Source organism: Fundulus heteroclitus, chromosome 10 (assembly GCF_011125445.2).
Source record: "Fundulus heteroclitus isolate FHET01 chromosome 10, MU-UCD_Fhet_4.1, whole genome shotgun sequence".
NCBI lineage: Eukaryota > Metazoa > Chordata > Actinopteri > Cyprinodontiformes > Fundulidae > Fundulus > Fundulus heteroclitus.
Genome location: NC_046370.1, coordinates 26,106,331 through 26,119,316, shown reverse-complemented (window position 1 = coordinate 26,119,316; position 12,986 = coordinate 26,106,331). Strand labels below are relative to the sequence as shown.

The window sequence follows — 12,986 nt, the reverse complement described above, 5'->3', positions numbered from 1 at the left end:
TCAGCACACACGCTAACCACCCTCGTCATATTTACCCAAGTGTTTGCGCAGTAACCGCAGGGACTGAAGCTGTATGGAAGGTCTTTTCCTAGATCTTTTACCAAACGAATGTTTCATGCATGGAGTATGACCAGTACTGTCCCTTGTAGTATTTCTTTAGGCAATGCCTGTAGAGCAAAGCCACTCAAAGAATCCTGCTAATCCAGTTCTATGACTACCGTCAGCTTCTTTGGGCTACGCTGAAAGAGAGGTAAAAGGTCTCAGTGCTTAGGTTGAATGACACACAAAGCCATGGAGAGTCCATAGGAACACCAGCACAGCGCAGCTGAAGAACACATATGCTTAAAATGAATGAATGAATGGATGGATACCCCCTTACCAATAGCAGTGTTTGCATGGGAAAATAAATAAATAAATAAATAAAAAATATTCGCATTTTGAAGAATTGCATGACAAAGGGTTGGTGGAAAGGGCAAAATTCAAAATAACTTCCTCAATTTAGAAAAATAGTTTTTACGCTCCCTTGAGGTGTTTTTTGGACTTTGTTGAAAGAGTTAATGCTCAAAATGAGAGATGGAAACGCATTTGCCGGATAAGTTGTGACGTAGCAAACATTTACCTCACATGACTGATCCACTGTTCCTGCTGTCAGCATCCTCCCAGATATTCCCATAACGAGCACAGAATCACATTTCTTTCTCTACGTCTCCAGTCAGCATGTAACGTCGCTAGCACAATGTGACCCAACAGAACTATTACAACTTACCCCATGGCAACATGTTCCTGGAAACCTCTCTCCATTTTTTTTTTAGATGTGTTCTCCACCCCACCGTATTCAAATGCATCAATGTATGAAATCAACATAAAACAGTAAATAAAGTTATCGTCTGGGAGAAAACCTCTGTCAAAATGAGCTAATGCACTGTTATTAGCTTGATGCACACTACGTCCACGCTGCACCTCGCCTTCGAGCTGCTTGACACAATGACCCCCCCCCCCCCCCAATGGACACCTACTGCCAGGATTACCTCATTTCCTGGGGGAAAACCTGTACAGTCATGCATAACATCAACTTGATGAAATTACGTGTTCCAAAGCCTGGTTGATTCGCTCCAAAGCAGCTGATGGAAATGTGTTGAATTTGCATTTTCTTTTCTGTGACATTTTAAGAGTTTGCTTAAAATTCAGGTGGCATTTGGATGGAAACATGGCTAATGTGACTTGAACTGGTACCTTGAACTGGTTGGCATAATGCCCCAGCTTGATCTTGAGAAGAAACCCATCCTCTCCTCCTTGAAGCTGTGCTTTTCTCTGCAGCTCTGACACTAGATTATCCAGCAGACGCTTGGCTTTGGCCTCTTCTCCTGGGTTATCTAAATCCACAGAGTCCCTAACAAAAGAAATCTTCATTAGATGTCAGGACAGTGATGGATAACTCGCTAGAGAAAAGAACAACACCATTCCTATTCATTTTGATAAAGAGATACCATTCAGCAAAATCACTGTTTTTGTTGAAAATAAAAAAATGCATCTATGCTTGGTTCCACTGCCTCAAGCAGACGTTCAACCATCAATAAATCAGAATCCAAGACAGGTTGGCTGCATACCAAGACTGGCTTTCAATCCACTGGGCCAGGTAGTGTCGCACCTCTATGGGGAAATGCTGGCCATACAACGCCTGCATCTGATGCAACGCGTCGCCCTGAAGCTGTTGGGCCTGAATCCACATCGCCATGGTGCAATCTGTGGAACCAAGACGGTCGTAGGTAAAGAAACCTGCAACATAAGGTTTGAAAACGGTCAGCACTAAACATTTATTCAGCCCATGATAAATTTAACCTGCATAAAAATACTAAGTTCTGTCCTTTTATGGCATCAGTGCAGAATTAGGATCACTTCATATCACTGGAAGCTGAGGGAGTGCCATGTATACAGCAGACTATTATTAGCACTTTATGGGACTTTGTGGTCTTAGCAGAAGATCAAGGCTTCAACATTGTTGTTGGACTTGTTCAGTTTAAGCTGTTGGAAAAGTCTGAAGAGGAAAGAAGTCAGGCTACAAAGCTCGCGTTCAGTAGAAGGCAGTGTTGTGCTAAACATTCCAGTGATGTGTTGGAAAACATGAAAAAGGCAATCAGATCAGCAGCTGGAGATAAAAAAAAGTGACTTGAACATTTAGCATTTTGGAAAATGTATTAAAACTCAAACAGAGTTATGGAATACGCAAGCACTGCTTCATAAATTTGAAAAACCTAGCAATATCACCAGCTTGGCATTAAAGCTGGTAGTAAAAACTTTTCAGCACCCAGTCTGAGCCACCCTTTCCCATCAAACGGCAATAATTAGAAAAAGCAGGAGAACTAGGGTTATTGCAGAAACCACCTCCCCCAAACACCACTGGGATTGGACAGGTGAGGAGCAACTGATGTGTGTGTGTGTGGGGGGGGGGGGGTCCCTGTTGGTCATTAGGTCAAATGTTGCAGAACCTCTTTCATTCAAAGAGATAACCTGACATGAAACAATCAGAAAATCAAAGACATTCTACCCAATATATGTGAATGGTGAGGTTTTCTTTGTGGGGAACTCAGTTGCAGTGACGCGTCAGACTGGGACCCATTATTCATTATTCTGACTATTACAATCTAATGGTGGAGAGAAGAAAAACAAGTGGCCGAGAGCAACATTTACCTGTAAAATTGTGGTAAAATTCCCCTGACTTTCTGATGCAGATATAGTCCTGCAAACTTGTATGGAACTAAGTTTTGCACACACCTTTATATAAAGCTACACTGTATATTTACCATCTAGCCATCATCCTGTAATTCAAGATCGTGTTGTGGGGGTAACTGATCTAGGAGGGAAACGCCAACACTGCTCCACTGACTCTTTCCTGCTCATTCTGGAGGATGCTGAGGTGTTCTTTAGTCAGAAGGGAGGTAGAAGTGTTTCTAAATCCGTTTCTAGTCCTACTGACCAGTAAAAGAGCTTTCCACTATATCCACATTCACCCAATCACTCTGATGCATAGGCATTCATACACCAATGCACAGATCATTAGGCAGCCTGGGGTTAAGCCCCTTGCCCAGGGGCACATAAACATGTCAGGAAGGAGGCTGACATCAAGCCCCAACTCTCCGGTCGCAAGACACCTACCCACTAAACTTCATTTGCCAAATAGAGCAGTATCTTAATATTTACCACACTGCTGTAGATTTCTCTATTGTGCCCACCTGTAGAGAAATGTCTTACTCATTACCATTATTTGGGGAGTAATGTCCAGGATCTATCACTGAACTTTCCAATGGGCCAATAAAGAAAGGATTATCGTAGCTATTCTACTCCATTCTAACGCGATAAGAAGAAGCTACACGATCCCAGAAAGCTGTCAACGTGCATCAAAGGGAGGAACCAATCGTAAGTTGCTCTCGTAGCGTTTCGTCCTCATCTGTAACTTCCAGGTAGTAAACGTAAGCCTACCTGGAAAGAGCCCAGGTTAGCTGCTAAGCAGTGCGGACGGAGCGCCGCTACTAGCGCTGCGAGCAGAGCCTCTTTGGAGAACAACACGTCCGTTTCCTGCTTAAATTGCGTGTAGCTACAGGCTGAATGACACGGAGGATGGGCTTTATATCCGTGGAGCGACTTTTAAAGCGGAACGTCAGCTAGCTAGCGATGGGAAGCTACCCCGCTAGCTAGCAGGGCGAGGAACAGAAAGTGCTCCTGTCCGAACTAAAACTTCCCTTCATGCTCCAAACAAAGTTCTCACTTCCTGAGGCCTTCACTCACCTCTGTGGCGGAGCAGCTCCCCGGTCAACACCACACACCAGCGGGAACGCTTCGGCTTAGCCTGGCATGCTGCTGGGTGGTCGACCGACCTCACTTACGGTCCTGCTAAGCGAGAGGTTCGCCACTGGATCTAATAAAGTCGGCTTGCGAGCGAAGACAGCAAATCTCGCTAAATCTCGCTCTGACAGCTGTGCGTTAGCGGCGTGTTCGTGTGATTTGTTTGATAGAGCAGCGCGCTATTTCCGGGTGTGTTGTTGAGGCTGCAGACGGCGGTGTCTGCTGAGCTCCCAGCCCGTTTCTACCTGCTGAGCGCGTGACAGCCCAGCGCCAGGTGTGTCCAAACCCTGCGTGTTCGCGCCAGCCGGCCTGACCCGCCAGCAGGGGTCCCCACAGGAACTCTAGCCCCTGCGTCGGGAACGCGCATTCGACGGGGAGAGTGGAAACAGTCCACTCCGTCTCATTTCCAGGCACCAACACGTGGAAATAGAAATGTTTTACTTTTGTTAAAAAGTGAAAGAAGAGTGTCGTTACTTTATTGGTCAGTTAGTTGGTTAAAATATAATATTTCCCACTCCTTGTTCTCACGTGGCATCACACGTGATTGTTTGAACACACGGACAACGTTTGGCTAATATGAGGGTGATCCACAGTGGGGTGATCCCGTCTGTTTAAAGTCGATTCATAGCAACAATAATTAAGGCTCAACGTAGCAGTTCTCAACAAGTAAACGCCTCTGTGGTTTCCAGATGTCTATTGGCTCTGATTGTCGCACATCTCCAGAAGTTCTGGCTGCTGCAACTAAAGATTGGCCTTTAAATGAGTCCATCACTGAAAACAGCTGTCTGCTTTATTGTAAAACGCGTCTTTTCCAATCATTTCCAACACCAACACATCAGGTTCCTTATTTCATTTTACACACAGCTATCCTCATGATTATGATTAGTGATCTTTGTATTTTCAAGTATTTTTGCACTAATCTTACACCATCTCAAGACTCAACCCACAGCTTTCGAATATATTTTTGGGGGAAACAGACTATCATACTGAGCCTGCAAGAATTTGTATCCCCTTCATAAAATGGAATAACTATCCAACATTCTTGATTTATGGCTTGTTAAACACTTTTTATAATGAATCACTATGTCTAAATATTTGAACCAGTTAGCTCCTTAAGTAGTAAAGTTAGGTGGTACCGCTTTCTTGATTTTTCCGCATTCTAATACTTCTCAGCATGACTTTCTACCGTAGTAACATTAGATCATATCCCTTCCAGCAAGAACAAACAGGAGAGGAAGTCTCATGTTCTCTCTTGGCAGAAAAGGACCATAGCTATCTACAGAGTTTCCCCATTGTGGGAATATAAAGGAATTCTTATCTTAGAGAGAGAGAGAGAAATTTGATGTGAACACAGGGGAACACAGAAAAAAAATCTGAAATGAACAGGGAAAATTTACATTTTTCCAGATTTTGTGGCAATGTGTTTTACTGTTTGCAGAAAAATATCTTAATAAAGGAGAAAGAGCCTTTTCTTGTGTCAAAAGAGCCATGAACAACACAGAGCTCAAAGCCAACTTTAATATTTCTCTTTTATCAACTGGCAAAATTAACTGTGTAGTTATTAAATTAATTAATACATATATTCTTTTGTGGTGTTTGATGGGGGGGGGGTACCTTTGTCACAGCTGTGGTGAGAAGAAGGACCAGCAGACAGCTGGATAAACTTAACAGTCCATTTTTTGTCAAACACTTGCAAGAAATCCTTGGAAATTATAGGCTGATCCTTAATTGTTTTTTTTTTTTTTTTACAGATGGTTTCAGCCACTCTGTTGAGGAAGGTTTTCTTTGTTTGACCTGTAAATAGTTTACAGAGATAAAGCATGTTTGCCATTAACAGATAGGAGTAATTTTGTTTAAATATGCCTCATTTTTTTTTACTTTTTTTAATTTTATTGACAAAAATATGTTTTATTCAGTTTAAGATGAGTATCCCTTGAAAGATCTAAATTCAGGCTGCAAGACAAAAAAAGAGGTCTTCGCTTTCTTCAGATCTGCAGTGGTAGTGAAGTTTGGTGAAGTTTAGTGATAACCAGGAGGAAGTAGCTACTTGTAAGGTCCTTTGCTGCCACATGAGGATGTGATTTTTCCTTCTCTACTCGTTCTAGCTATATTAGATAGGCTAGATTATTTTTACATATAGCACTACTACCGATAAAATGAACAATAACAGTGAATTTAATTAAATTTTATTTATATAGCACCAGTTCACAACACACCATCTCAAGGCACTTTACAAAGTCAAAATCCAATCATCCAGACAGATTGGTCAAATAGTTTCCTATAAGTAAACCCTGCAGATTGCATCGAGTCTCTGACAAGCAGCATTCACTCCAGAAATAGCGTAGAGCCACAGTGGGCATTCGTCTGAATTGTCGATGGGTTTGCAGCAATCCCTCATACTGAGCATGCATGAAGCGACGGTGGAAAGGACCATCCCCTTTTAACAGGAGGGAAACCCTCCATCAGAACCAGGCTCAGTGTGAATGGCCATCTGCCGCTACGACCGAGGGTTAGAGAAGACAGAGCAGAGACACAAAGAGCACAGAAACACACATTGATCTAGGAATCCTTTCTATGTTATATGGTAATAGCGGATGATCTGTCTGCCTGAATGGTGTCACAGCTAACAGAGCGCCAGACCAAATCAGGCGTACCTACTATGAAGAGAGAAAAGATGCGAGAAGGAGAATTTTAAATTTAAATTGATTTTCATCAGAACTCTTGCTGTAGAATTTTGGATCAGCTGAAGACTTTGTGGACTTCCTGATGGTAAAGAATTACAATAGTCCAGCCTTGAAGTGACAAATGCATGGACTAGTTTTTCAGCATCCCTCCTGGCCAAAATATTTAAAATTTTGGCAATGTTCCAGAGGTGAATCAATGGGATTTAAATGACACGTTCTGGTCCAAGATTTTTTTTTTTTACTTTATTATCAGAGGCCAATTTAATGCCATCCAGATTAGGTGGATGATTAAGAAGTTTATTTTTTCTGGTCCAAAGATCACAACTTCTGCCTTGTCAGAATTTAAAATCAGAAAATTTAAAGTCATCTAGGTTTTAATATCATCATGGCATGCCTGTAGTTGAAGTAACTGATCAAATTTGTCAGGACTTAAGGATAAATATAGCTGAGTGTCATCAGCATAACAGCATTTATGCCATTAATGAAGATTAAATGCATACATAAAAAGCTAAATTATTCTGATATACAGAAATGTGTTCGGGGATTATATATTTCTGAGTATTTTTTCGGTAAACAATATTTTCTATAATCTATTGTCTTATTTCTCAGTTGTGTTTTTATTATGTTTAGCATCTTTACTTACTTGCAAACATTTTTCTGTTTGTTCATATTTGTTTAAATAAACAATTTAACTAACTTACAGCTTCCAATGCAATCTCATTTGATCAGACAGTAAAAGTGGATATCTTAGCAACAATCCATGTATGGGGTCACGTGTGACCTTGCTTTCAGGTGGCAGTCTTTATTTCAAACAGTGTCATGATTTAGGTTTTTGTTTGCTTTGTTTTGGACTTTTCTGGACTAATTAGTTTCCACTACCCTCAGCCAACAGCTATCTGTCACCACTCAATCAGCTCAGTTCTTTCCTCAGTCACCAGTCAATTAGCTCAGATCAGCGCCACCTGCTGTCAATCATTTCTGCCAACTCTGCTGCTTGTTCTCCTGTCTATATATACCTGCCTCAGCGAACTCATCCCTGCTAGATTGTTTTGTCTTGTGTGATGTGCTCTGCCTCTACCAGTTCCTGTGCGCTCAGCCAGCTGGACACTTCTGCTTTGTATGTGTTTTCAGCCTTCACTGATGAAAGTTCCCAGTGCCTGCGTGCAGCATAAGTCTACCTGTTTCCCTGGGAGTACCAGCCACTTGTTCTGCCTGTTCTGGTGGTTTTTTGGTCCACATCGCATGTTCTGGTCAGCCCCTGCTTTCCTCACTGGTTTGGCCTGTCACTGATTGCAACCCCTGGTCAGTCTGGTTCTGCTCACCCACCTCACCTGCCACAACTCATACCCTTCAATAAACCTCTTAAAACGTAACTCTGTGTCTGGTTTGAATATCGGGTTCATACTTGAAATCACTACAAACAGACTGTAAAAAGCAAGGAGAACATGTGATAAGTGGCAAGATTTTCCTCCAAAAATATTTTTTTTCTGGTCAAAAATAAATAAATTTGTAGCATTTCATATTTAAGAAAAGATACATTGTAATGAATTTTTAAAGGTAATTTTGTGCATGATGGTTGTCCCCAACCTATAAAACCACGTGGATCATTTTGCTAAAGATTAACCTTAGCCTTATTAGCTAAACTCGACCATTTTGACCAAAATAGTCCTCAAAAAACTATTTTTTTGAGGAAAAAATAGTTTTTTCCTCAAAATGTTTTCCAATTATGGTTAATGTTATTTTTAGGAAACAAAAGTTCCTCTTAAAATCTTTGTTTCATATGACCAACCCCCGTCTACTGCCAATTAATCTGAATGGCATTAAATTGGCTTCTGTTAATAAAGTAAAAAAAAAAACAACCTTGATTTTGACCAATTGGTCAAAAATAACATCTCAAGGCACTTAAAACACCAGCGTGTTCGAGGGTTGCCGCCGCGACATGCACTGACAACCTTGCGGCCACAGCTCCGACTAGCCGCCTCAACAATAGAGGCACGGAACATGGTCCACTCAGACTCAATGTCCCCATGTTGAAACACATAAAACATATTACTTTTAAACAAAATCAATCCTTCTCTCCTTTTCCAGGAAATAGTCTATGACCCTGTCATACCAACTGACTATCTTTTCCATTGATTTGACCAGTTTCCTCTTAATGGCCAGTAGTGCAAATTTGCTTAACTGCTCTTGGCCCACTGTGTTGCGTGTGTATGACTTGACTCTTTTCAAGCAAGAGAACCTGCCTTCAACACCAGCTAATGTAGCTCCTATTATGGCAACCAAACACAACAGCTGATAAAGCTGTGATATTGCACCATCTAATTCCATGTCTTTAAAAAAATACCAAAAAGTCACACAGTTTTCCTCTCTTCTCTTGCAAGTTACAACTTGAATATATAACTTGAAGTTCAGATTTTAGTCTCCCTGAATCAAATAAATGACGATATATTTGCTGGACACTTTGGAATACCTGCTCTGGAAACACTTGTTTTATTTCATCAAACTTTCCTGGATTGACCAGTTCCAGAAACTGCAGACTTTCTAAATTTGAAAAATGCCTTCAAACCTGTTCTGTCAGATTGTCGGCGATAGCCATGTACAGCTTTCTGTGGTGATCCTGAGGGTCAGGTATTTGTGATTGATGGCACTTTCTCATGGTCTGCTGTGAGATTTACTGGTTTAGTAAACAACTTGAAAAGCCTCTTCAGACCTTTTCTCCTTGACAATAGAGAGACAGTGGAGATTCAAATTTAGTTTTGCAAAACCTCACATACATAGCCCTCTGCTGGACAATATGAAAAATAACATATTTTTTACGGAATATTTGGTTGTATGTGTACAAAAGGAAAACAAACTCAAAGTCCTCCATCTTCATTATGCACCCTTTAACACAATCTATTGTCTCATCATCCTTGTTTTTTCCTCCCAGATACAAGTTTTTCAAAAACCCGTAGCAGGGTATCATAATTATTTGCCACAGTGCTCACAATGCGAGATGTAAAATTCCACGTAGTAGGAGCATTTTTGGGCAGTTTTGAATACCCTACTACAGACTCAAGAAATTATATTCTCTTTGTAGACTTGAAAAAAAGTGGCAAACCCAGTGAGAGTTGCAAAAAAAATACTCTTGACTAAGGCAAGCATTTAGCACCCCGAGACAACGCTAGGTTAAGCCTGTGTGCATAACAATGCACAAATATAGCACTGGGAGCTATTTCTTTAACCTTGGCCTGCAGGCCATTGAGTGAAGAAGCCATGATTGCAGCCCCATCAGAGGTTTGGGCCAATGTTTCCTCGAAGCTGCGCCCATGTGCAGTCGCGCACTGCATCTGGATTCAGTGAGCACAGCAAATCTATGCTGTGCAATAAATTAATTCCAAGCTGAACTGTTAATAAAATAATAATAAACCAAGTTATGTTGTAACATTTTGCAGTTCTGGTGAGATGGTGTTCCACGGTCCCACTCTGTGTGTGCCAGGTGCTGATTGGATCGGAGCACACCACTGATTCATGGATGGGGCAGTATGGAGCTAAAACAGTGACAGCTTGCAGCAACATTGAAAAGAGATTTGGCATTGTAAAAGCAAACACTGAAAAATTAAACATTGAAAAAACACTTGTAATGACATCAAAAAAAGAGAACTGGCATTGAAAAATTAGACATTTAAAAGTCAAACATTATTTGAAGTAAAAATCAATGAGAGATGTTTTCAGTGTCACTGAAGAGTTCCTTCAGCTAAGATGTCACTAAAAGCTGGCACTGTTTTGCCGTCGGGAACGGGGCTAAATTGAAGGCCCCTTCATGGGCCTTCTGTTTTTCCGTACTCCTTATCATCTACCTGCTGTCACTGGTTTAGCTCCATGTCACTACAATCAATCATTAGCTGTATAAGCTAATGGAGATAGTATTAATGAAAATAAAATAAATTGTGGTTGAGCAGCGATACTTGTTCGGAGCTTTCCATAACTTCAATGCATTCAGATGATAAGGAGTACAAAAAACACCACAAGACAACAGGTCTGACTGAATGATCGATATCTTGTCTTAGTCTCATGAGGAAAATCTCCCCTCTGTTTGGACACTGGCAGTCAAACGGTCATTTTTCTCTTGATAGTAAGTAGGCACACCTGGTCTGGCGTTCTGTTAGCTGTGACATCATCCAGGGGAGGCAGATCATCCGCTATTAACATATAACATAGAAAGGATTCCTGGATTAAAGTAGCTCAATTTACTCCTTTTCTCCCCTGCTGCACACAATACATCGGTCTTTCCTTATTCCATTCTGGTTTCCCACCAAGTATTAGGACTTTAATGTGGTTCTTGAGGCCTGTTGTCATATATCAGCTACTTTTTGCTGAAATTTGATCAGGAACCTTTACTGGAGCACAACATATAGATTGTATGGTAGGCTATGTGCCCCAGAACAAATGGCCTGGGCGTGTCAAATGCTATTGTTGAATTATGCCTGAAAATGCATGGGTCAACAAAATGAGGTGTGGCTTGTTTGAAGAAGTTTCTTCAGTTGATGTATTCCTATCACTCTATATTCATGGACAGAGTTTGCAAGGCCTCACCCTTGGATGAGCTGAGACTCTTAACATGGATTTTATCAGGATGCTTCACATCTGTATCAACACAGTACTCATTGTAGCGCTAGCTCCTTCTTTTCTACGTCAATGTAATGTTGTTTTCCACATCCTAAACACTGAGATGGACAATTTCTGATGAGAAACTTTGCCCCGGTCTGCAGTGGTCTGCTCATTAGAGTGATTCCAATAGGACTCTCTCACAGCTCCAACTGTGCTTAGTGAAAATATGTTTGGTGAAAAGTAAACTTTCAAAACTAATAAATCCTCTTTGCTTTCCCCTGGGATGGAGAGGCAGCTATCCCTGTGTTGGTCTCTCTTGGGCACCTTTGGTCTGGGGGTCCTTTCGGGCATTGTTCTAGTTTCTTTGTGAGGAGTCTTTGGCTCCTCAAAACCACTACTGAACATTGCTCTTATGGATAAACCTTACATACGCAAGCACACTGTCACAAACACCTACAGGTGCCTGGATCCAGGTGCTTACAGATTCACTTCTATACAGAAAACCCTTATTATTAGCTTTAGCTGTCATTTTATACATCCCGTGTTAATTAATACCGTGTATTTTTCAGTGATGGCATCAAGGCGTTGGTTGTTTGTACCTGTAATATTTTATAGGCTTGTCCAATAAACATGACACAAATTCACTTCTTAATTGGACCAAAACACTCATCGCTAATTTTATGAAAACATTAAATATCAGATGATTCACAAATCATGCCCCCATTTGCAACACCCCTCTGCATGAAAATGAAAGAATGAAAATTATTACTTTATTTCAAAACAAAAAAACAACACAAAAATGAGTTTGACTATTAGAACATATTCAGCAATATTTTTGAACCCTAAACGCTAGATAGGCATAAGACAAATCTACAATCCTGGATTGAAAGAAAAACTTTTTTTAATTAAATTAATTTGAAATGTAAATTTTATAACTGTTTTTTGGTACATACTCAGTAAAGCACAGAGAGTGTGACTCAGACGGGTTTTATTCATTAAATCATTAGTGGTTAAGGCGTGTTGCAATTTTCAGCCATCACATACAGACAAAGCAAAAGCAGAAAACTAGATAAACTACAACTTGCGCTCAATCAGCAAAAGTTTAGATATTAAAACAGTGAAGGTCTCTAAACACAGCCATACATGGAAAAGGCCTGAATATTTCATCTTTGCTTAATAATACTTATCGTGGCATCCATTTGATACACTGTGCAAAAAAACAAACAAACAAACAAACAAAAAAAAAAACAAGTTCTGCATTATCACAAAATGCAGAACAGGTACAGGTGATGCAGAGCAAGAGGTTCTGTCAAGCTAATAAGGATCTGCTGAGACAACGACTCACGTTATATACACAAAATCACGAGAAATAACACATATAAACCATTCATTCTAAGCTTGAAAAATGTTTTCCAATTATGGTTAATGTTATTTTTTGGAAACAAAAGTCCCACTTAAAATTTTTGTTTCATATGACCAACCCCCGTCTACTGCCAAACTCAGAACACGGGTTTTCAAGGATTCTCCTTTAGATGGGGGGGGGGCAACTCTCGTCCTCATTACCAGGCCTCTGCAGAGCTGAATGGCTGAATGCTGTTTGATTTTGGCATGTTGGAGAAGAGATGCATCTAAAAGTTGCAGGATAGAAGTTCTCCAGGACAGGCTCTGGGGACCCCTGCTTTAGTATTTGCTGTAACGAGAGTGGTTAGAATTTCTGATTAAATGTAATGTGGAGTAGAAAGTATTCAAAGTGAATTCCTCAACACTAGGGGTCAGTGTTAGGCTTAATTAGGCATGCTTTAGTTTCAAAGCTGCCTGTTCACTAAAGGACCCTCTAGATCTGGCCCAAGTGTGTGTATGTGTGGTTGTGTG

At 40.7% G+C, this 12,986-nt stretch overlaps 1 protein-coding gene across 3 annotated transcripts in view; it reads right to left on the bottom strand.

Annotated features, from left to right (window-relative positions):
- LOC105935697 (signal transducer and activator of transcription 5B) overlaps nucleotides 1–4,156 on the bottom strand; it is a 37,327-nt gene extending 33,171 nt beyond the window's left edge. For 2 of the 3 annotated variants that reach the window (XM_012876237.3, XM_012876239.3), the window contains exons 1-3: nucleotides 3,784–4,156; nucleotides 1,608–1,776; nucleotides 1,234–1,390 (exon numbers count right to left, since the gene is read on the bottom strand). In XM_012876237.3, the coding sequence (XP_012731691.1) occupies nucleotides 1,234–1,390; nucleotides 1,608–1,735 (285 nt within the window). In that variant the 5' untranslated portion in view covers nucleotides 1,736–1,776; nucleotides 3,784–4,156. The remainder of the gene's footprint in view (nucleotides 1–1,233; nucleotides 1,391–1,607; nucleotides 1,777–3,783) is intronic. The other variant, XM_021323429.2, reaches the window with a different exon arrangement.
- Nucleotides 4,157–12,986: the final 8,830 nt, after the last annotated feature.